Genomic DNA, 23,727 nt, shown 5'->3' with positions numbered 1-23,727 from the left:
GTGAACGTATTGCGTTCAATGTTTAAAGAGGAGGCAATGTACAACTTATGTAGGGGACATGTTTCTGCAGCTTCACATCAAGAAGAACATACTGAAAGTTTGGAAAGCCTTGACGTCTCTTCTCACAGAAACGGCGAAAGCGATACGCGCTTAACCTGGGAATGCTTACTTACGGAAGCGCATTGCTGCCACCAAGGAAAACGAAATCCTGGATAAGGAATTTTCTCGTACGAGATAGTAATTTTCGGGTACTTTATGTGATCACGCGACAGCGCGATCGCCATATATTACCTCTGTCGCTCCGTGCGGACTTGCAGTTTTAAGCAGTGGAACTGATTGCACGTTTAACTGTTCATAACGGAGCCATCATTGCTTTGATCTCTAAATCCCACACAACTGGTCGTCATGCTTATAATGATTCTGTTCATACTTGCTAAAAATCGCAAGACTTCATTATGACTACACCCCAGTCGAAAGTAAATCCGTACAAATTCTGCAGCGCTGGACATTGACAAGATCATTAAACCGAAAGCGCCAGCCAAGCTCACGGTAGCTTCTACATGTGTTCAGTGAGCTAAACAACAGGTTGTAATCATTGCTATCTCGAAAAAAGGGCGTTTTTTTACCCTTTTTGGCAGCAATGCGCTTCCGTATTTACTGACACTGCGTTTACTTCATGTATACAAAAGCAGAACACGTGTTCCTTTAAATTGTTTAATTTTTTCCCGAAACGAGGACTGTGGAAATGTTCTGCTGTTGTTTAAGTCAATGCTACTTTGCAGGGGACAATATTGTAACGCAACGGGGGCTCAGGCGGGCGCCCTTGCCGCATTAGGTCGGCCCCTGCACCGTCCGGGGCTCGAACCCGGGACTTCCGCGTCTCTCTGCAGCGACCTAGCCCCGTGAGCTAAAGAGAGATCTCTCCACAGCCCAGTAGCTGTGGTCCTGCTATCACAGGGAAGGGCGGTGACGTCACCCGCTCTGGTACGCCGGCTCTTACACACAGTGCTTGTCGGCCGTAAGCGTTACACTCTCCCCCGCTTAAATCGCCGTCCCCGGCGAAGAGCTATCCCACCCCGCTCTGACATCAATGTAACGCAACGGGGACTCAGGCGGGCGCCCTTGCCGCATCTGGTCGGCCCCATCCCGACTGGAGGCTCGAACCCGGGACTTCCGCGTCTCTCTGCAGCGACCTAGCCCCGTGAGCTAAAGAGAGATCTCTCCACAGCCCAGTAGCTGTGGTCCTGCTATCACAGGGAAGGGCGGTGACGTCACCCGCTCTGGTACGCCGGCTCTTACACACACTGCTTGTCGGCCGTAAGCGTGACAATATTATTTCATATTGTGGCGTCCTCGCCTGGCGTTGCGGCCGAAGAGCGCTCGGCTGGGGTGCGCGGCGAGGGGCAGGACTGGAGTAGTAGTAGTGATCAGGGCGGGGACTAGGACAACCACTGGCCAGTGCCGCTGACCATTCTGAACGGGTGTACACCCTGGATAGGTTGCCAGGGTCCCTGTAAATAGTTATCCTTTTATATCTGTACCCGCTTACCATTCTATACCACGTACTGAACATGAAAAGACCCCAGGGTGTTCTTCCCTGTTTCTCTCTTTTCTCACTTTCTCTGTTGCTGGAGCTGAGCTGGACACATGTCTGACTATAAAGCGCTGAGATTTAAAAAGAGCCTGAGTTCTTGTCTCCATCCTCGCTGACCCCGTCTCGTTACAATATACGGTACAATGTAATATACAGTATTAATATAGTAGGCAACATTGTTCACAAATTAACTATTGTGTAAATGCAATACATGTGTCATATATACAAGATACTTTTATCGTATAAACGCAATGCCATCTCATATAAATGAGATTTTATTATAATAAGCCTCCGTACGCTTCCGTGCTCCACTGTCGGCATTTCTGTTGTATTTTACATTGTCTTTGTGGAATCACAATATTTTCCTGCTAATTGAACAAGAAATCCAATGACACATATTACTTTTAAAGTAAATCTTTATTTCTTTATCTAACTGCAAAACTGTAAAGTGTGATTGTTACTATTACAAGTAAGACATTTGGGCATTTAATTTATAACTTAAATCAAAATGCAAATTCTGACACTTTACTTAAAAAAGCAACAGTAAACCGTTAAAAATTTAAATTACAGTTGAAGGAGAAGCACACAGAACAATAAAGGTTTATTTATCCCAGAACTCCCTGTGGATTGTAATTTATGTGATGTGAGTCTTAGTTGTGTATAATAAGGTACTGTATATACTGCATCTGAAATGCAAGTGAACAGACTGAAGACTCTCCTTCAATTCTCCTGCCATTTCCTGCCACTGCTGGTAACTCTGCTGAGTCACTTCCAGCACAAAGAATAGCAGTTGGTTACCTCAGCTTCAGAACTACATTAATATTTATTCAGCCTGGAAGAGTCATACACAATCTGAAACGCTGCAATTTTTTTCCAAGAATAATAGCTTTTTTCTACCCATTGAGAGCAGTAACATATTACCACTACAGTGCAGTACTGTATGTGTACAGTATTTACAACAGGTAAAATACTTGGTAGGATGTCTAAGTCCTCATTTTACATTACTAATACCTCCATTTTCCAGGAAAGCAGAGATATTATCATTTTCACATTCAATTAAATTAAAAAAAAATTCTGAAAGATCAAATACTGTATATATCCACAGAATTTTGAACATTTTTCTGCTTTGTTAAGCTTTGTGTTCATCTTTTTTTGCCACAGTTTATCCTAGATTAGTTCCTCTGACGTCAGCACATCTCTTTTGTTTTGCTGTGATCGGTACAGACAGATTCAACAGACAGGCTTAAAGTCATCTTTTTCATAGAGATTATTCCCAAACTACCACAAGATCCGTCTGTCACAAGATACTGTACAAACATTAAGTGGTGACATTCCTTATAGAAAGCATAAAGACAATTGGAGCATTACAAGCTGACAGGAACAAGGAAAAACACATTGATTAAAAAAATACCCTGCTAACCAAATAACACTGTGGTGATATCATAAAAAAGCTGCAACTTTGTAAAAAATCATCATGGCTGAATTAATTTGTAGACTCCAGGGAATGTTGAAAAAGTCAAAATACATCTTTGGCCCAATTCTGCTGCAATGACTAGGGATTAGATAACATGCTTACATCTTTATAATGTGTACAAAACACCAGCAAATAACTTTCTCAAATCAAGGACACAACATAAACATGGGAAGTATTTCCAAAATACATCAGCTTCAATATTATGTCTGGATGTCTGACATACTGTACGTAATCTGCATCTTTCCAATAAAAACCATGTAAAAACATCGTGTCTAAGTAACCTAACCCCTGGAAAGTTTTTCTGAGTTGGGTAATCACCCTGCCCCCATTCAAGAGCAATTCATCCCTCACACAGACCTCTCCAATCTTATAGTGAAAATTAAGATAGAAATGTCCAGATCTCAGGTTATCACAAAAATAAATGTCTAAACTTCCACAATATCCATTGGCCTATTTAGATAGATAAATAGAATCGAAGAAACACGCCATTATTCGTTCAAAAGAAAGCACATATATAACAAGTGAAGACAGAAATCAGAGCAGTGTACTATCTGGTTTGTACTGTATGTTGTATAACGTTTATACTGGCATATACAGTACTAGATGTATTATAAAGGTCACACAGAGGTTCACAACTGGGTGCATTTTAATAGGAGAAACAACACCAGATGAGTAATAAACACTGAGTAAACAGTGTTCAGTATGAATCGTTTCACAAAGTACTTGATGCTCTAATATTTAAGAAAGAGGCTAGAATCCTAGATTCAGTGTGAGAACAAGCTAAAAAAGTAAAACTAATGCCTTACAAGCTGATCTTAAAGGACCCCAGGCAGATTAAGTTTCTTAAACCGTTTCTTATTGCTGATGTCATCATTCATCAATGCAGTAAAAACAGGAGTTTACCAACATTCATACAGCACTCAGACTAAACCTGGGTGCAATTAAAGCACGTCAGATGTATAAATAAAATGGTCATTTTAATTCTCAAAATTACAGGTAGAAAATTGTAAATGAAGTTATATTAGTAAATTATTTGCTAGATATGATATATTATCTGTGTACTACAGATTAATAAGTAAAAATCAGACTCTGACACCTGGATAATATTTTAGTATAAGTAAAAACATAGTAATTAAAATCAATAAAATGGGGAATCACAAAAGATCTACACAAATGTTAGAAGATGATCTCTAGAAAAAGGTCATTGCTCACACTGTGAATTAAGATTTCTGGTGGGAATTTAGACTAATTTAATCTGTATTATTCCATTAATATGTCAGATTTTAACAAATATCTTTGTGAACGACCAGGTAGAGGTTTATTCCATGCTGAAAAGAAAACGGGCACGTTTCAGCTGTGGATCCTTCTTCTTTCACCTGAAAGGTCTTTTTTTCTTTTCTTTTCCGTTCATCCTGGAATAAACCTTTACCTGTTCCTTTGCAGCCTACACATGCTGTCGCAGCTCCCTACTTGAACTTCTTTTGTAATTGACAGTTCCAGAAATCTTCAGTCTCAGAAAATTACATTTAATCTAGAAATCTGAATTCATTATCTGTGTACTGTTACGGCACCTCTCGTTTCTCCGTCTCTCACGTAGTCAAAGAGTTTAACAACGCAGCTGAGCTCCTCCTCCTGAGCTCCTGTCTGTGGCTCAGACAGCTGGGCTCTCCGAAACCACCGCGCTGTGCGCCCGGCTGGCTCTCTGCCACAGCAGGCAAATCTCCCCAGCCGCGCTCCGCTGCCCCGCCGTCCCCGGGCTATTTCTGGCTGTGAAACTGGAAGACGGGGAGGAGAAAGCGAAACCGCTGCCGAGAGGATTTGCATAGCGAGATGCGCAGCTGCCCCAGCGTGACCGACGCGCTCCCGGAATAGACCAGCTGCAGGTGTGAGAGTCTCTCAGAGAGCAGCAGGCAGCTCCAGTCTCACAAACCATCACCCGTATCCCTTCATGATAGATGAATTTACTCTCTTTCTTTGGCACTTAGAATACTGTGCAGTTCCCTCAGAGGTTTTTAAAGACTTTAACACGATTAATATTAATATTCACACTGGCCATTCACAGTACAGCATGGTAATTAAAATAATTAAGATGAAACCCCCCAAAAAATCCCCACAAACATTAAAGGCTGATCCCTAGGAAAAGGCCAGTGCTCACACACTGCAAATTAAGATTGATGGTAGGTACTGACGGTTTTGGAAATGACTGTTGTAGATTCAGCACAGGTAGTGTCAAAGAGACAGTTTATTAGAAGACTCTGTTAAATTGTACTTATGATAATGATAGCAGGGATAGTGTGGCCTGGCAGCACTGGGGTCCTGGGTTCAATTCTGGACGTGGGGTGCTGTCTGTGTGGAGTCTGTATATTCTCTCAGTGGTTTCTCTGGGTGCTCTGTTTTCCTGCCACAGTTCAAATACATACTGTCAGGTTAATTGGCTTATGGGAGATTGGCCCTGGTGTGAGTGTGTCTGTGTCTGTGTTTAAGTTATGGTAGTGAGTAAATGATATCATAGATTCAGTCCAGCTCTTTAGAGCCCAGCCTGAACTCCAAAAGGTGCCTTCACCGGTTGAGCCCTTTCTGTCGGACTGTCTGTAAGAGAAAGCTACAAGTACAAGTTAGAGGATGATCGTCTGCCCATTCTTACCACTTACATTTGCAAGTAGCTCCTTTAGATCTGCAGATTTTTTAAAATCTAATCACTAATCATTGAATTAATTAGGAACACCTTTTATTTGGTTTGTTGTTTATGTGCTTTGAAGTGACTAGACATTTAAGCGGAGAACTTGAAGTAAAAAACAATAACAGTGTCCAGTAGAGTTTAGTGACAATGCACCTTGAAGCTTAAAATGGACCAGAGACCAAAACACCTAATGGCTTAAAAGGAAAGAAGGAACAAAGACACCTTTGGCACAAAATATTCACAGCACTGCAAATATCACTGTTCAGGTCTCCTTTCTTTATATATATGGATTGGTAACTGACTAACAGGGAACATAATGTTCATAGCCTTAAGCGCATAGTGCATAATCTTAAGGGGTGCCACACTTATCTGGGCAGATGAAACTAGTGGTGTACCTCAAGGATGTGTTTTTGGCCCATCATCTTCCTGTTCCATATAAACATCAGCTTCAGGTATAGTTATCAAATTAGAGAGAGAGAGTGGTTAACACAGAAACAGGGAACTAAATAAGACTTTAAAGACAAAATCAGAAATTGGGAAGACACCTGGTATGAAATTTAACATTGTTAAGTGCACAGTGACACAGGCAGGTAGGAGGAAAATGTTGTGTACATTGTGTATATTAAGCATGAATGAGTCTGGGCTGCAGGATGCTACACACAAAAGAGATCTGGTAAATTGTTCTATGTCTTCATCCAGACAATATGGGGAATCAGTAAATCAAACTGAACACTAGAGTGTAGAGCAGGAAGTGTTGAATCTAATTCCAGGGAGGTTATACTCAAGGTTTACAAGGCAATTCTAAGGCTTCATTTAGAAAATTGTTTTCAGTTTTAGGCAACATATCAAAAAGGAGAATGCAGTCTGAGAAAGAGTTAAATGAAGAGCAACAATAATAAATTCTAGTTTCAGTGCATTATCATGTACATTCAAGTTAAAGGAGCTAAATCTCATCAGACTAGAACAGAGGAAATTGAGAGATTTGTTCCAGATATACACACTGTTATGGGTTATAGACAGATTCAACATAGGGACTTTTACACACTCAGAAGTCAAACAAGGATGCAAAGTAAGTAACTAAAACGGAAATAATACAGGATGGAAAATAAAAATTGATGCTGTAACCAAACTGTTCTGGGTATCTAGAATATATCATCCTGGTGGTTGAGGCCCAAACTCTAGGCACATTTAAGAAAAGTCCAGGCAAACTTTTAGATTCAATTTGCTACTAAACTGACAAATAAGCAAGATGAGCCAACTGGCCTCCTGTTAGACACTCCTGGGTATCTCCAGCCTCCTCAGGACCCTGCTGTCTGACTCTCCATTGAGCTGGCCTGAGGTCTCATTATAAGACCATATTCCTTATTCTGATTTATATCAGATGTGATACATGTATTCTGGTGATATATACTTACAGGGTGTGTAAATGTTACTACTAGATAAATAGATGTGAAATGCAAAGGCATGTTGCAAAATGTATACAAACTATAAAAGATTAGAAACAGGACAAGTAACGGCAGGACAAGCACAGAATTGTGTGCTGACTCTTTTTGTCACTATGCAGGAAAAACAATTGTTAATTTGAAAACACTGTGGTACTGTAGATCCTAGCGTGTCAGTGCTCAGTTTGCAACTCACAGTAATGTGAAAAGTTTCACAGTGTCAGTATTCAATACACATATAATATTTATAATCTCTCATTCTCCCCCCTCCTCTCTGTTCAAGCCCAGCTGTTGCTTCTCTTTGCTCTCTAGCTTTCAGTGCTGCTGGTTGTCCACCCCTGAGGTGGAGCCAGATCCCCAGACACACCTGTGTGTCTCCAGCCTCCTCAGGCCCCTGCTGTCTCGACCTGCGGTTTCACTGAAGTCTCTGTCCCTTGTGCTGCACTACTTTTTGTCACTGAATTGTTTGATAATAACCCATGAAAGAAGATTTTTTAATCCATCCACTCTACATATCATGTTATATAATGTATATTATATATTATCATGTAATGTATGATAATACTTGATATCCTCTCTCCCCAAGGATATCAGAGAGTCACCTTCTCTAATCTCCTTCAAATCCAGACTCAAACCTTCTTCTTTAGAAGAGCCTTTTCTGAACTGGTTCCATTCTTTACCCCTCTGCTCCTACTATACTTAGTACCACCATCCACGGTCTCCTCTGTATATTGTAATTGTGTTTTATCTTGTGTATTCTTTTTATTTATTGTTGTTGTCATTTTGTAAAGCGCTTTGAGAAGCCACCTTTAAAAGCGCTATATAAAATAAAGTTTATTATTATTTTTAAGTTCTTTAATTTTTGGGTATCTTTGATGATGAAGATGTCAGGTAAATCAATTAAATTATTATTTTTATTGTTATAAGAAGATGGTTTCCACTCACTGGCTTTGACCCCCTGTCTTTCAGTTAAGAGCTGCCAGCTGCCTTTGATATGGAGGCTCTCTGTGTCACAGGGTCAAACTGGGGCCTTTCTCAACCCGGAGATCTTATATTCCTTTTCAGAAAATCAAACGCATACAAAAAGAGTGACACAACTCCAGATTCTGACTTCAATATTTTATTTGAACATCTAGAGCGAAACAAACAGTGAAAAATGTCCTAGACTACACAAACACACACCAGTTACCAGACAAGCTCTAGTGACGGCCGGAGGCTGAGACTAACATGCGAGGCTACTGAGCTGCTGCGTGGCTCGACAGGATCTGCAAACACACTGGGGCCGAGGGGAGGGCGGCTCTTCCCCTCTTCTCCCAGGACAGCATCACGCCGCGGCGCCCGTGCACTGACTCCTGCGGACACTGTAGGAGGCTGGCGAGTTGTCGTGGGTCACCGTGCACACGTACTCCTCCTTGGCCTCCCACTCGGCCTTGCTCAGCTTCAGGGAGCTGCTGCGGCTGAACTTGCCATCCCTCCCCTCCTCGGCGCTGGTCAGGACCCCGCTGGTCACTTTGGAGCCATCCACCGTCCACTCCACGCTGGCCCCCTCGGGGGAGTAGCCGCTGAGCAGGCAGAGCAGTGTGGCCGAGTTGGCGGACAGCTCACTGGGGGACGGGGGGAACAGCGACACTGTGGGCTTCACGCTGGTGCCGGCTGGGAGAGAGCGAGACAGAGCAGGGCAGAGAGTCAGGACTGGTGTACAGCAGAAGACTGAGCCTCACTAACTTTGACAACACACACCGCACTTTGGGACTCCTAGAAACACCACATGCGCTTCTAAACAAAGATCAGGTTTCCTTCTACTCCTGTATCAGTAGTTTTGAAACCCAACAATTAACATCAATACATATATTTTAAAGTCACACATATCATAAATGAGAATGCTTTCAAAGTAGCCCCTTGACATCCTTAGATCAATGTGCTACAAGTATCCTAGTGAGCAGGACAGGTCTGTGCTTGTTTGGAGCCTTTCTGAGGTTCTGATGACTCGTCACTGGAATCGTGGCGCCTGAGTTCTCTGCACCAGGTGTCCTGGACCAGCCAGGACTCCAAGCTGTGACCCTGAGCACCCTGTTTGCCTCTGCTGTCTCGACCTGCGGTTTCACTGAAGTCTCTGTCCCTTGTGCTGCACTACTTTTTGTCACTGAATTGTTTGATAATAACCCATGAAAGAAGATTTTTTAATCCATCCACTCTACATATCATGTTATATAATGTATATTATATATTATCATGTAATGTATGATAATACTTGATATCCTCTCTCCCCAAGGATATCAGAGAGTCACCTTCTCTAATCTCCTTCAAATCCAGACTCAAACCTTCTTCTTTAGAAGAGCCTTTTCTGAACTGGTTCCATTCTTTACCCCTCTGCTCCTACTATACTTAGTACCACCATCCACGGTCTCCTCTGTATATTGTAATTGTGTTTTATCTTGTGTATTCTTTTTATTTATTGTTGTTGTCATTTTGTAAAGCGCTTTGAGAAGCCACCTTTAAAAGCGCTATATAAAATAAAGTTTATTATTATTTTTAAGTTCTTTAATTTTTGGGTATCTTTGATGATGAAGATGTCAGGTAAATCAATTAAATTATTATTTTTATTGTTATAAGAAGATGGTTTCCACTCACTGGCTTTGACCCCCTGTCTTTCAGTTAAGAGCTGCCAGCTGCCTTTGATATGGAGGCTCTCTGTGTCACAGGGTCAAACTGGGGCCTTTCTCAACCCGGAGATCTTATATTCCTTTTCAGAAAATCAAACGCATACAAAAAGAGTGACACAACTCCAGATTCTGACTTCAATATTTTATTTGAACATCTAGAGCGAAACAAACAGTGAAAAATGTCCTAGACTACACAAACACACACCAGTTACCAGACAAGCTCTAGTGACGGCCGGAGGCTGAGACTAACATGCGAGGCTACTGAGCTGCTGCGTGGCTCGACAGGATCTGCAAACACACTGGGGCCGAGGGGAGGGCGGCTCTTCCCCTCTTCTCCCAGGACAGCATCACGCCGCGGCGCCCGTGCACTGACTCCTGCGGACACTGTAGGAGGCTGGCGAGTTGTCGTGGGTCACCGTGCACACGTACTCCTCCTTGGCCTCCCACTCGGCCTTGCTCAGCTTCAGGGAGCTGCTGCGGCTGAACTTGCCATCCCTCCCCTCCTCGGCGCTGGTCAGGACCCCGCTGGTCACTTTGGAGCCATCCACCGTCCACTCCACGCTGGCCCCCTCGGGGGAGTAGCCGCTGAGCAGGCAGAGCAGTGTGGCCGAGTTGGCGGACAGCTCACTGGGGGACGGGGGGAACAGCGACACTGTGGGCTTCACGCTGGTGCCGGCTGGGAGAGAGCGAGACAGAGCAGGGCAGAGAGTCAGGACTGGTGTACAGCAGAAGACTGAGCCTCACTAACTTTGACAACACACACCGCACTTTGGGACTCCTAGAAACACCACATGCGCTTCTAAACAAAGATCAGGTTTCCTTCTACTCCTGTATCAGTAGTTTTGAAACCCAACAATTAACATCAATACATATATTTTAAAGTCACACATATCATAAATGAGAATGCTTTCAAAGTAGCCCCTTGACATCCTTAGATCAATGTGCTACAAGTATCCTAGTGAGCAGGACAGGTCTGTGCTTGTTTGGAGCCTTTCTGAGGTTCTGATGACTCGTCACTGGAATCGTGGCGCCTGAGTTCTCTGCACCAGGTGTCCTGGACCAGCCAGGACTCCAAGCTGTGACCCTGAGCACCCTGTTTGCCTCTGATACAGATAGAACAGGTCTGCTGAATCAGCCAGCCCAGTTTCCAATGAGTTCACTGACACTTAGACAGAGCCACCAAGTGAACTAACTCCCCGTTCTACCTGCTGCTGAAATTCAAAATCAACAAATAGTGATTATTTTATGAGGATTGTCTGCATGAAAGACTTGAAATAAGCCAATGCATAATCTTCTCAATTTAAAGACAACATGTATTAATATATCTGCAACACATATCACTTAACAGGATCTTATTAAACATTATACTGTAAGTGTCACTTCTCTGCGCTGTAAACTAAACTTCAGCTGTGGAGGTAACTGTTAGCTGAGACTGAAAAAAGCACAGGCTGATGCTGGTCTGGACTTGAGTAGTGCTGGAATAGTTTTCATTTGTTACAAAATGTGACAAGAATCATGTAAACACACATGCCTGCAATGTATAAGCACTTTAAAATGATTTTTTGAGTTCGTACTGTATATAAATTAAAGTCTAATACTATCATTAGGCATTATTAATAAAACAACTGCGTTAGGTCTGTCATCTGTGTTCCACTTAATGCTTTACTGAGCAGCACAGCAGAGGAAAATGTGTCTGAAGAAACAGCTGGAACAAAACCTGAAGATTTAAATTGAAATACTTTCACAAGGTTCATAAAATAACTTCAACGCTTTTGATCCTGTGCTGATCAGTACATTAGAAGTCATCAATTTCTACACATAAAAAAAGTATAAAAGACTTACCTGCAGTTTGTCCGTGATTACATTCTCAAATACTATTTTTTCATCAGTCCATCTGATCATTACTTGATCATTTATAGATAATTAAAGATAGCAGTTGTGGATTGCAAGTATATTAATATATTAATATGAACATACTGCAGTGCATTATACTAATATCAATATCATTATTATTTTAATTACTACTATAACAAAGTTGATTAATCAACTGAAATTAATTTAATTTAATATTGAAAATAATGATGATGATTTGTAAATTCCTACACTATTCTAGTGTTACCGGAATTAGTAGACATTGAATGTTGATCATTTCTATCTTTACATAATGTCTCTGTCTAAGGAAAAAGCAACAGTATCTTTAGAAAACCATTCCATTGCAAATGGGGTGAATATTAAAATGCCAGTTGACCTCAGCCTCAACAGTGACAGCAGCCTCCAGTTCAGTTAGATTCTGTTGCCTACAGATCAGTCAAAGTGTATTGAAAAATAACCTTACTTCTGATGAAGATAAAAAAAAACTAAAGAGGTTTTGTTTTTCTCTGCTGAGTAAATACAATAAAAGAAAAAAAAAGTTTTCTTCACCAGTCCTGTCTGAACGTGAACTGCAGTGATTAGACTCACTGCAATCTTTATGTCAAATCTGACTGGCAATGGGAATTCATTAGTATTAGGAACACCACTATTAGTGGAGTTTTGGCGGTTTGTTTTTAGCCTGCATAGAAAATTAAATTTTGTAAGTGAAGTGCCTGATCTTGATTTACTTTTAGCAACCTGACACAAAATACAAGGATAAGAAAACAATAAAACAGATTTCAGTCACTGACACTGGGAGTGGAAACATTCTTCCCTGTTTGAACATCATTAAAAAGCATTTTTGAATTGATGACCACTAGAAAAGCTGGGGGTAATTTAGAGTTCGGAAGACTGGATCAAAACGTTCAGAGAAGACTTTGAAAGCCAACCTGAACACAGCACACGGCTGGTTGTGATAATTACAGCTGGACACGTCACAGAAGAGACAGGGCTAGAGCTGATTCAAAAGTAAGCAGGTTCTGAAGTATAATGTTACAGGACAGTCTGGCTGCAGGAGAAATTAAAGATTCTAAACTGCTAAAATGTAAAAATTGCAGGACTTCCAAGTCGGCTGAGTTGAGAGAAAGAAGAGAAGTCACTTACATTTCACCACCACCTTGGTTCCTTGTCCAAAAGTGCGCCACAGTGTTTTATTACCATAGAGAGGCTGTACAAAAACCTCCAGAGAGAGCACTCAGCTCTCCAGTGCACTGCCTGCTCTATGATCATTTGGATTCCAAAACTTTAATATCTCAGTTTAGTTAATGGTGATATTACTGTGCTGCTTCAAAATACCTCTTTTGTAAGTGAACATGCTGAGTTTGAGTCTTTCCTCTTTTGTTTCTATAATTAAGAGCATTAATTACACTGTACATTCACATCTCTAAACAAAGAAAGTTTGTGTGAAAGCTTCTTTTCCCTGTGAAAGAATCAGCGTTAATTTTATGAACCAGCCCAGAAGACTGGGTCACCCAAGATCGTTGAGGATCATGAGAGAGGGAAATGCCACAGAAGAAGCTCGACTGAAGCAGCTTCTGTCCTGACAAGATTTCCGTCCTCTTCCACAAATATTCTGTACTGTGCATCAGTTAAAAGTGACCAAGATCAGGAGGCACAAAGCACACAGGATCACAGTTAAAACATAATAAAAACATTTGAAAAGACAAGAAAAGTCTGCTGAGTGGAGAAAAAGAAGAGAAGTCACTTACATTTCACCACCACCTTGGTTCCTTGCCCGAAAGTCCACCACAGTGTTTTATTACCATAGAGAGGCTGTACAAAAACCTCCAGAGAGAGCACCCAGCTCTCCAGTGCACTGCCCACTCTATGTACTCACTATACTTTAATGCTTTACTTTTTGTTTATGGTGATATTACTGTGCTGCAGTTCAGATGAGTTTAAAATACCTCTTTTAGAAATGAACATACTGAGTTTTAGTTTTTCCTCTTTTATTTCTCTAATTAAGTGCCCAAAACAACTCTCAAACTCTACATTTAGATCTTTTTACAAAGAGGGTTAGTATGTGAAAGCTTATTTTCCCTGTGAAAGAATCAGCATTAATTTAACGAACCAGCCCAGAAGACTGTGTTACCCAAGATCGTTGAGGATCATGAGAGAGGAAAATGCTGCACAAGAAGCTCGACTGAAGCAGCTTCTGTCCTGTCAAGATTTCCCTCCTCTTCCACAAATATGCTGTACTGTACATCAGTTAAGAATGACCAAGATCAGGAGGCACAAAGCACACTGGATCACAGTTAAAACATCATAAAAACATTTGTGCAGACAAAGAAGCGTGCGGAGTTGAATAAAAGAAGAGAAGTCACTTACATTTGACCACCACCTTGGTGCCTTGTCCAAAAGTGAGCCACAGTGCTTCACTGCCATACAGACGCCGTACAAAAACCTCCTGTTGCTGCAGAGAGCAGACCCTGCTCTTCAATACACTGCCTACTGCCAATACTGCTTTTCTTTAAGCTTTGCAATTATAACATGTTATTTGTCTTTATCACATTTTTAAATGCACTTTATTTTCAAGAACAAAACACGAGGGCTATCACTATCTTATGGATTCAGGTATGGATGAAGTGCAGGACACTTACAGAGAGACTTTCATAGCTTTCTGTTTCACAGTTAAATGTTATCCTCATTTTTAAAAAGACATCATACATATTAAATGTAGCAAATTACAATGAAAATAGAACAAAGTGTTATTGAATTGATGACCACTTTTAAAAGAAGAAAAGTTGGGGTTTATTTAGAGTTCAGAAGACTGGAGCAAACTTCACTTTGAAAGCCAGCCTGCTGTTGCTTTTAAGCCAAATGTCACTAAACAAGGACATCCTGCCTGAACCTGAGACCTGGACGTAAACTGTCAATTAAAGGTATCTGGGTATATGTATAAATCAAGGTTGTTTAATTTGTCTTTGCTGACAGAAGCATTTGTAATGTAAAATCTGTGCAGCACAGTATATCCACCAGATGCACTGGTGACGTTTTAGTAGATTATATAACACCTGGAGGTCATTTCTGATCACAGTCTATTCTTGACTTACATGTGACTTATGTAAACTTAACATACCTTCATCTCTTTCCTCGGGATTGTGATGAAATGTATTCCAAGATGAATCCACAGTCCAATAAAAATAATAGTTCTCCAGAATGTTTTTAAAAACACATCCAAAGACCACACATTCCAAATATGAAACATTGATTTCAGTTCCATGTAAAGGTCAGTAAAGAATGCAGTTTCCAGCCAATGTAAGTTATTCCCATGAAATACAGTCAAGAATGGACTTTGGACCAAGGAGTTTCAGGATCATTCAGTCAGTTTTTGTAATATCCTTCAGGATTCATTAGAAGTTCTAAAGCAAAAGGTCACTCTGTGATTTATGGAATGTGTCCAGCATTCTTGTTGTTCTCTTAGAAACAATTTTAGCCCAGTGTCTGCTTCTGTCTTGTGTGCTGCTCACTCTGTCCAGCATGGATTGGACAGAAGCCATGTGTCAAAGACTAATTTCATTTGACACAAAGATCAAATCAAGATGGATCTCCAAGACTCTGTGATGTTGTCTCTCTTTGTATTTATCCAATGATGTGTCCGACTTCCACAAGTTAATAAGTCAGGAAATGGCCTTTAATTCATCCTCATCCTGGATAAACAAAGACATTGAATTCATGAGTATCCTCTTCTAAGATACAAGAGACAACATTGCTCTTGCCAAGTGATAAATCTCCTTGATCCTAACGATGACTTCAGTAATAAAAGAAATTGCTGGTTGGATTACCAATCTGATCCATAATCCATTAAGACTCTTTCAAACGATTCCTCCTCCATGTTATGGTCAGTGTCTTTCTGCATTTCATTCAGATCTTGCTTTGACTAGGCGTGCTCTTTGTTTCCATTTCCTATCCTAACACACCACCAACAAAACAACATTCCCCTTGTGAAGTGAGTAAGAGCCGTGAAGAACACAAGCAACCCTTGTAAGTCTGGAGTACTGAAGTGATCTTAGAAGATTCTCCCAACAGATCCCCCTGGTTTCTGCCTGGTTTACCAATTAATGTATATCTTACAGTCCTGCAGCCTTCCTGCCCAGTGCCAGTGTTTCAAGAGCACAGAAACTGTGCACATCGAATCCCTTCTTAAATTGTTAGTTCACTGGTGCTTTGCACACACAGGTGTTAACATGGGTTGTTGACTATGGCTACAGTTGAAATAACAGTAATTAAATGCACCACAGATTACAAACAGTAAAAAGCCATTCAGGCAACCTCACTATCTAAAACAGCAAGATCACATATTAAACTGCAGAACCATTGTCTGTGAACTTCAACTGATACTGTCGGTTTTTGGAGGAGAGATTGTAAAAGGCTTGATCTTCTATTTTGTATGTGTTAGTACTGTGTAGTGATGTACAAGATGTTACAACATGATGTATTGAAAAGCAACAATTTTTCTTACATGGAAACTAATTCTTTTCTTAAAAAAATGTGATCAAGATAAATATTCAGTTTTACAAAAAAAAAACAAAGAATGTGAAAGATCTAGATAGATTTCACCATTGTTTGTGAAAAAAGCTGTCTCCTGCTTTCTTCCTCTATCCTCGAATCCTTGTTTGGAAAAAATGATAAACTCTCAAGTTTCAAGGCTAAAACTCGAAAGGTTGAAGGATTTAATTAATGTTCAGTTTATGAATCATACATAAGAAGTATTCCAGACAGGTTAGCCTTCTCAAGTTGGAAGAAGTTGCACTGTAAAATTCTGTAAACCTATTTCTTATATAGCAAAGCTGATGTTTTGTTTGCTGCTCTAAAAATATTGTCTGACACCTCTTTCACTGCAATTTTGTGAAGACAGGTGTGTGTATTTTTCAGGGTATCTGTGAATATTGCGATGTTTTATTCATTCAGGTGCTTGTAATGACCTCATACAAAAGGAACAAAACAGTGGCTAAGAACCATTGAGTCACATTGCAAATTGGGGTATAGTCTGGGGTCAATTCACACTGAAGAACATCAGACACAATCAAATTTCAAAAACACATATCATTCTTTAAAACTGGCTAAAGGAAGAGCTTTTAGCATGTACATGTAAATGACAGATTCCTGATCTACTATCTACTGATCTATAGATCTACTGATCTACTATCCCAAGAGGTTAGTGATCCACTAACCTAAAATGATTTGCATTAACAGGTAGTAGCCCGTACAGCAGCACACATTTGACAGTAATTAGTTTTTAATCTGCTGCTCGGAGGGTCAGTCTTCACTCTGGGATGAGCCGAGTGTGAGTGTGTATCATAGCCAACTTTACCACAGGGCACACACACAAGGGAATATCCACAGGGAATAACACCCAAGAAGGTTTCTGGAGTGTTCAGTGAAAATTTGGCTTCACCGTCCTGGTCCTTTTGGCCAGAGGACGGGGAGGCAGGGACCCCCTGCAGAGTGGGGAGTGACCAAGGGGCAGCTGCAGAGGTAGAGATGGTGTGGAGGAGGGATGTAAAAAGATGTATGAGAGGGAGATAAGGGGATCACATACAGTATTTATAATGTTTTAGGTGAGAAAGTGACGTCAGAGGTGATTTTGAATTACTGAGAGCTGAGTCTGATTGAACTTGGCTCTTGTCATCCCTCCTGAACTTTTTTTCTAAACTCCATTCATTAGCACACTGTGCAAAAATGATCTCCAGCAGTATATGAATCTTGAAGAATAAATCATTAGTAACTCCACCAGTTTAGCTACAGGAGTCTAATATGAGACAAAATGTTTGTCAATAATACTGAGAACATTGATGCTTATGATCCAAAAACTCTTTATTACTCTGACTGTTGTGTCACTAGCAGCAACAGACCATTTCCACACTCAGACATGACCAGAGCTCTGAGAGGGGTCTAACACAAGCAGCTCACTGGCTCAAGATGAAGGGCCACACAGGCGAAGGGGTGAGAGCCTCTGCTTCTGAATCACAGTACGGACAGGTTACAGTTAAACACCACTATCTGCAGTTCTAATCTGGGAATGAAGCTGAGAATCTGGGCTGGGCTATTCCGTACACTCTGATTTCTTCAGGGGTGTTGAGAGGGGAGTCTGGGAGCTGTGGGTGGCCTCACAGACCACAGTGCCCACTGAGGACCACTCAGCCTCTGACAGTGTCAGGGTGCTGCCCCAACTGTACAGGCCAGTGCCGTCCAGGAGGCCGGGGGTCTTGGTGACTTTGCTGGTCCACTGTCCACTACAGGCTCCAGCCAGACAGGAAGCCCCTGCTGGCCAGACCCAGTGGTATGGCCAACACTCTTCCCCGACAGCTCCCTGCTGGAGGGGGGCAGGATGTCAGCGAGGGTCTAGTGTCACCTGGGAGAAAAGCAACATGTAGTGAGGCTGGAGAGAAGAGGCACATCGTCTCTCAGCGTAGGACAGCAATGAGAGGTTTGGGAGAACCAGACATAAAGAAATAAAGATACATTTCACACAGGAACTGAGGGAAATTTTAGCCAAAATGATCCCTCACACGTGTTCGACCTCATTTAGAATACTGAGATCATAAAAGCATAAATAAATCAATTCAATGTGTGAAACAAAGATATAATTTCATTTCTTCAGTCTCAGATGGAGGATCTTATCATATGGGGGTTGATGAGTGGAGGGCTTGACACATGCATTCACAATCCCAGCCTAAGGCTCTGTGAACAGTGCACAGAAGCCTGGAGGAAGTGTGTTTCCTCACCTTTCTTGTTTGAGCTGCTGTTAAAATGCTCAGCCAATCCTTATGAGGCATGACAAGATCTTCCAGTTTTTGGATACTGATACATTATCTCGGAGGGAAAGATCACCAATTGGATCCGATCTTAAAATGCTTTTATCTGTGCTGTAACTTGCAGGACATGTGTCAGAGAATGGGACATCCAGCTTGGGTCTGGTACCTCCCTACCTCCCCAACACCTGGGGAATTAAGTCCAGATTTGTGGTTCAGGTGCTCTAGCAAGACCTCTCAGTACAGAGGTCAGGAAGATGCACAGCAGCTTCATGGCAATGTCTGGGATAGACTTCTCCCCCAGGGGTAGCGGCCTGTACATTATTTCCCTCCTGAGTCTTTCCTGCTTCCAAACCAATAGAAAATGAAACATCAATCTCCTCAGCCACATAACAGTGTGGGATTGGGAAGGTGGGAGCCAGAAAATTAATAATAAGCTCCACCCCCTACTGTCTGTCACAGTTGCTCACCACCAAACCACTGGAGTCCAGTCTATGGGGGGGACTCATGGTTCTGCTGCTGATGGGGTTATAAACAGTCACCCGGTGAGGAATCTAAATAGGGAGATCAACATACATGCATACAGCAGCACTTAGTCCTTTTCCAGCAGCCCATCTAGGGCATAAACTGCACAATTAACTGCCTGCAGTAGCACTTCTATATACATATATTCGTTTACATACACAGATTGCCCAATAAAGCACTACAGTATATCTTCTGTACCTATCAAGACATCTAATAATTCTAATTATAAATCAAAAAGTTGTGTCAGTGAAAATAAAGTGGTGTGAAGTCTCATACGCAGCTGTACCAAAACCTGCACCAAACTGCTCTTTCCCAGCCCTCCACTGTCAATGTCTTACTTTCAGTTCTTCTTATTCTAACTTGATTTTCTTTCTGTGGTGTTTGACTAGAAACTTTATCGATGTACAGTACTGAAATAATTATTACTAAGACTTACAGTACATCTAAGGCTGAAGTCTCCAGCACCACAACAGACATGTCTGACAGTCAGATGCATTGTGTAGTTGTGTTCTTGTATCATACAAATCTGAGTCCATCCATCATCAGAAAGTCTCTTATTCCTGGTCCAGAGTCTATTCTGGAGCACTTCGCGCAAGGTGGGACAGCAGCTAGGATGCCAGTCCAACACAGGGCACTTTGATACAAGCAGACGGGGGCAATAACTTGTGGAGATCGATTATCCCAGCCAGCAGGGCTCTGGAAGGTGGGAAGAACTGGAGCACAAGGAAAAATCCTGCTTGATCAGAGTAAGAACATCCAGACTCCATGCAGAAGGCACCCCTGGACCAGAGAGCTGTGAGGACAAATTTGCAATATAGTCAGATATATATTATACTTTTTACATGAAAAAAATGAAAGCCAACTCTCATCAAAAATGTCCTTAACATTTCAAAATTAAAATATGCTGTTTTAAGGCTACTACAAAGTGATTGCTTTTTATAAACCAGAAAAATATGATATACAATATACAATGTTCATTTAATATGATATGCTGAACTCTTCATAATAGACACACTTCATTCAATCATTCAGCATTGTCACCTACTGTACATACTGTAAGTATTTTCACATTTCAACAAAAAGTGAGAAAGAATTAATCACATTCAGTGCCAACATGGTATTTCACAGATAAATGACACAACACTGCTGCTCAGAAGCCCATGAAATTCAGCTTAATTTGTTTAAATTACCTTAAAATTAGATTTGAAACTGTAAGTTTAATTTAGTCTGTTTTGCTTTTGGCAGAACCACAGAACGAAGGAAGAATGACAATCACAGAACAGTAGCAAAGAGACAATCACAGGAAAAGAGTGCGATTGCAATCACAGAGCAGCAGACTAACAGTCAGTTTCAGGGCAGCAGCAGAGAGAGAAACCACACAGCCAGATGGTCGCTGCCTTCACCTGCCTCCCTTCACAGCCCTGAGCTGAAACCCTGTTCACCTTCCCCAGTTCTGCCTCACAGGCTGCCTCATGCTGTGCTGGGGGAACTGCATGAGCTTAACAGAGCATTACACTCCAGCGCCTTTCATCCTCCCAGACTTTCACTTTTAACAACCGCAGCCTGATCTTGTGTTAGAGGGCAATCCTCCCCATTTACACTCGGGCTCCCTTTCATCAGGTGTGTGAGGCAGCCAGGAGGGTTAGAGACACCAAACACCTGGCTTCTGCACAAGAGCCCAGACATCGATGATGAATGAGAGACAGAGAAACGGAGATTCTTCCAGACCAAGCACAACAAACAAATGCTTTCAATTTCAGATTTTTCTTGGGTGAAAGTAAAATAAAAAGGAGCTGCCACACAGTCATTATGATCCATCAGGTTGTAACAAACCCTTTCACTTCACGTCATTGTGGGTCTATAATCAGCTATTCAGTCATGGTGCTGAAGCTGATCCAACTGGGTGACGTCCAGCACACATTCTAGGAAGGATCTTGACAGTTTCATCAGAGGATCATGTTGTGTCGGGGGCTGCTCTCACATCAGCCACAGGTCACAGCTCACATGGAATTTCCTGGGTCATGGTTGATTGGTAGACCTGCAGGATGCTGGTAACCACAGTCCGGGGTTGTAATACGAAACAAGTGGGGGGTCACTGGGGAGGCGCTGTAGTCACGCACAAGGGCTGATCAGGAGACAGGGTGAGGTTCAGTCAAGTTAAAAGCCAGGGGTGAAGTCAAGTGACACACAGAGATCAGATCTGAGGGGAGATCAGGGAACACAGTCCGGAGGCAAAGGCAAGAGGCTTTCTCAGGTCAGGTTATTTACACTGAAGTGCACCTGGAATGGGCTGTGTAATCCTGGTCATTGTTAAGGGCTATCATAGAGTGTGCACACAGAGAGGGACCTGAAGCTCAGTTATGAATGAGGAAGGGGCTGAAGAGTGATGTGCTTTTTAGGCCAAAGTTTTAGGCTTAAGGCTGGCACTCTTCCCAAGAGGAGCACAGGTGAAAAGGCATGGATGACACCAGCACTCCTCCCCTGCTCCAATTAAGGCTATTTTCTTTCTCCCATAGTTAGTATTGCTGTGGAAGTTGGGGAAGTCAGGTATAACAATCATGTTCAAATGATGTGCAGAAATCTGAGAATAGCTGATGTAAGACATTGTTTTTCCTGCTCTTTAACTCTTTTATTACTGAGCTATGTAAAAACAATCCAGTCAAGCAAAGGAAAATCTAAAAAAGAGATCAAACTCCCCTTTCAAGTGAAAGGAAAAAGAGGATGAAGCAAACAAAGAGATTATCATGAAAGTGAACAGCCTTACAGACAGTATTCGAAAGCAAATATTAGGAAAGAAATGAGATGAACAAAGTGTTCTGTGTTAGAAAACACTGGAATGAACAAGAATCTAGAAGCTCATTTGTAACTACTAAGTATTTACAATTGAATAAATCTGGTGGGGAGTGGTAAAATAAAGAATATCTTACATACAGATGTACGAGACGAACCGAGGACGTACAGTACAGTATGTACAGTAACACAGGCTAACTTCACATTAGATTCACTCCTAATGAGATAGAGATGGATTATGAGCAAGAGTATGAGCAAGAAGGAGCCAAAATGCCAACCTGAAAAAAGCAGAAAGACTGGTTGGCAGTTTGACTCATTGTATGTGTCCTTTCTCAGTCTCCAGAAGAGTATATCACCCTGCAACTCACAACTGACAGCCCACTGATGCTCAGCAGGTGTGAGCCTGGTCAGTAGCTAGAAGGGAGACTCCTGGTAAAAACTAAAATTGCTGTTGGAAGAGATATTAAAGGGATCAGTAGGGGGCAATCACCCTGTGGTCTGTGTGGGTCCTAATGCCCTAGTATAGTGACGGGGATGCCAGACTGTAAAAAGTAGCCATTCTTTGGATGAGATGTAAAACTGCGGTCCTCAGTCTCTGTGGTCATTAGAAATCCCAGGGTGTTTCTTGAAGAATGCAGGGGTGTTACCCTGGCATCCTAGTATAATTTCCTGTTGGCCTCCTAATAATCCCCATCTATTAATTGCATCACTCTGTTCTACTTATTATTACGTATCACTCTGTGAAAGCTTCTATACTTCTGATAATAATAATCTCCTGCATTTTCCACCTGAAGTTCTGGAGTGATTTTGAAGGTAAAAACAGTTCTGGATCAGCTGTCATTAAATCAAGTTGGAAACCCGACTGGAAACTCAAATCACCCATCCCCAGCTTTAATCAGCAGTTTAGGACTGTGACCAGCCTGCAGTTGGTACCAGACTAATTTCCAGCTAATGTCCTGACTTGCGCTGCATTGGAGACTGATATCCTGCCCAGGAGACACTGACAGTGTGGCTGGAGTCTGAGTCATTGTAATCTCACCATCAGTCCCTGCAGAAACAACACAGAAACAATGTGTGTCAGACAGATCCCATTTTATTGTAATATATATTTAAGTGAAAATACAAAACACATGTAGAGAAAGGAACAAGTTAAAGGTTTATTCCATGCTGAAAAGAGAAGAAAGGAAACACAACGTTTTTCACAACCGAAGAAGGCTCCACTGCCGTAAAATCGTGTTTCCTTTCTTCTCTTTTCAGCATGGAATAAACCTTTAACTTGTTCCTTTGCAGCCTTCGCATGCTGACGCACCTATCTACTTGAACTAAATGTAGATAAATATTTCTTTGACTCACCATACAGTAAGTGTAGAATAAAATAATCCAGGTGACTGAAATGACTGACACCATGGCTGATGTCTTTTCCTGATTTGAAAAAAATGTCAGAGTGGTGATGAGTCTTCAGATTTAAAACTGTCTGACTCCCTTTATGCAAACCACGCAGGCTTGTGGTCTAAACAATTTGCATGTGCTGTAAGTCACCCTTTTGATTAATGATAATAATAGTAAACTGTGGATTATGTGAATCTGTATTTTATTGGTCCGCTCTGTCTCAGTGCATCTTCCTGCTCTGTGGTGGCAGAGTGAACTGTTCTCCACTATACAGTATATCAATAAACAGAATGCAGTGCTATAAGTAAAAAAAAACACCTAACAGCACCTAACAACAGAACAAGAATATATCACTGACATCTAGCATCTAAAGTAAAGAATTACTCAAGATCACAATGCCTGTCCGCTTAAAGAAAAATCTTTTACTTCCTTCACTGGCTTGGTAATATATTCCATTTCTCATTTTCACCCAGACAGTAAATGGGCAGTATTTCTTAAAAAAGG

General features: G+C 41.5%; 1 long non-coding RNA gene and 2 gene segments (V, D, J or C); all 3 read right to left on the bottom strand.

The window, feature by feature from the left end:
* Positions 1–8,294: 8,294 nt before the first annotated feature.
* On the bottom strand, positions 8,295–9,395 carry LOC138224002 (Ig lambda-3 chain C region-like). The segment is given in 2 exon segments: positions 8,295–8,906; positions 9,389–9,395. Coding segments are annotated over 2 exon segments (399 nt in total).
* Positions 9,396–9,980: 585 nt separating this feature from the next.
* LOC138223919 (Ig lambda-3 chain C region-like) lies at positions 9,981–14,864 on the bottom strand. The segment is given in 3 exon segments: positions 9,981–10,529; positions 14,093–14,177; positions 14,844–14,864. Coding segments are annotated over 3 exon segments (420 nt in total).
* Positions 14,865–19,134: 4,270 nt separating this feature from the next.
* On the bottom strand, positions 19,135–23,271 carry LOC107076261 (uncharacterized). The gene is made up of 3 exons (XR_011182346.1): positions 23,188–23,271; positions 22,113–22,882; positions 19,135–19,837 (listed from the first exon to the last, which is right to left on the bottom strand). It is a non-coding gene; the product is annotated as an uncharacterized lncRNA (long non-coding RNA).
* Positions 23,272–23,727: the final 456 nt, after the last annotated feature.

This window comes from Lepisosteus oculatus, chromosome 18 (assembly GCF_040954835.1).
Source record: "Lepisosteus oculatus isolate fLepOcu1 chromosome 18, fLepOcu1.hap2, whole genome shotgun sequence".
Lineage (NCBI taxonomy): Eukaryota > Metazoa > Chordata > Actinopteri > Semionotiformes > Lepisosteidae > Lepisosteus > Lepisosteus oculatus.
This window is presented reverse-complemented; position numbering and strand designations above follow the sequence as displayed.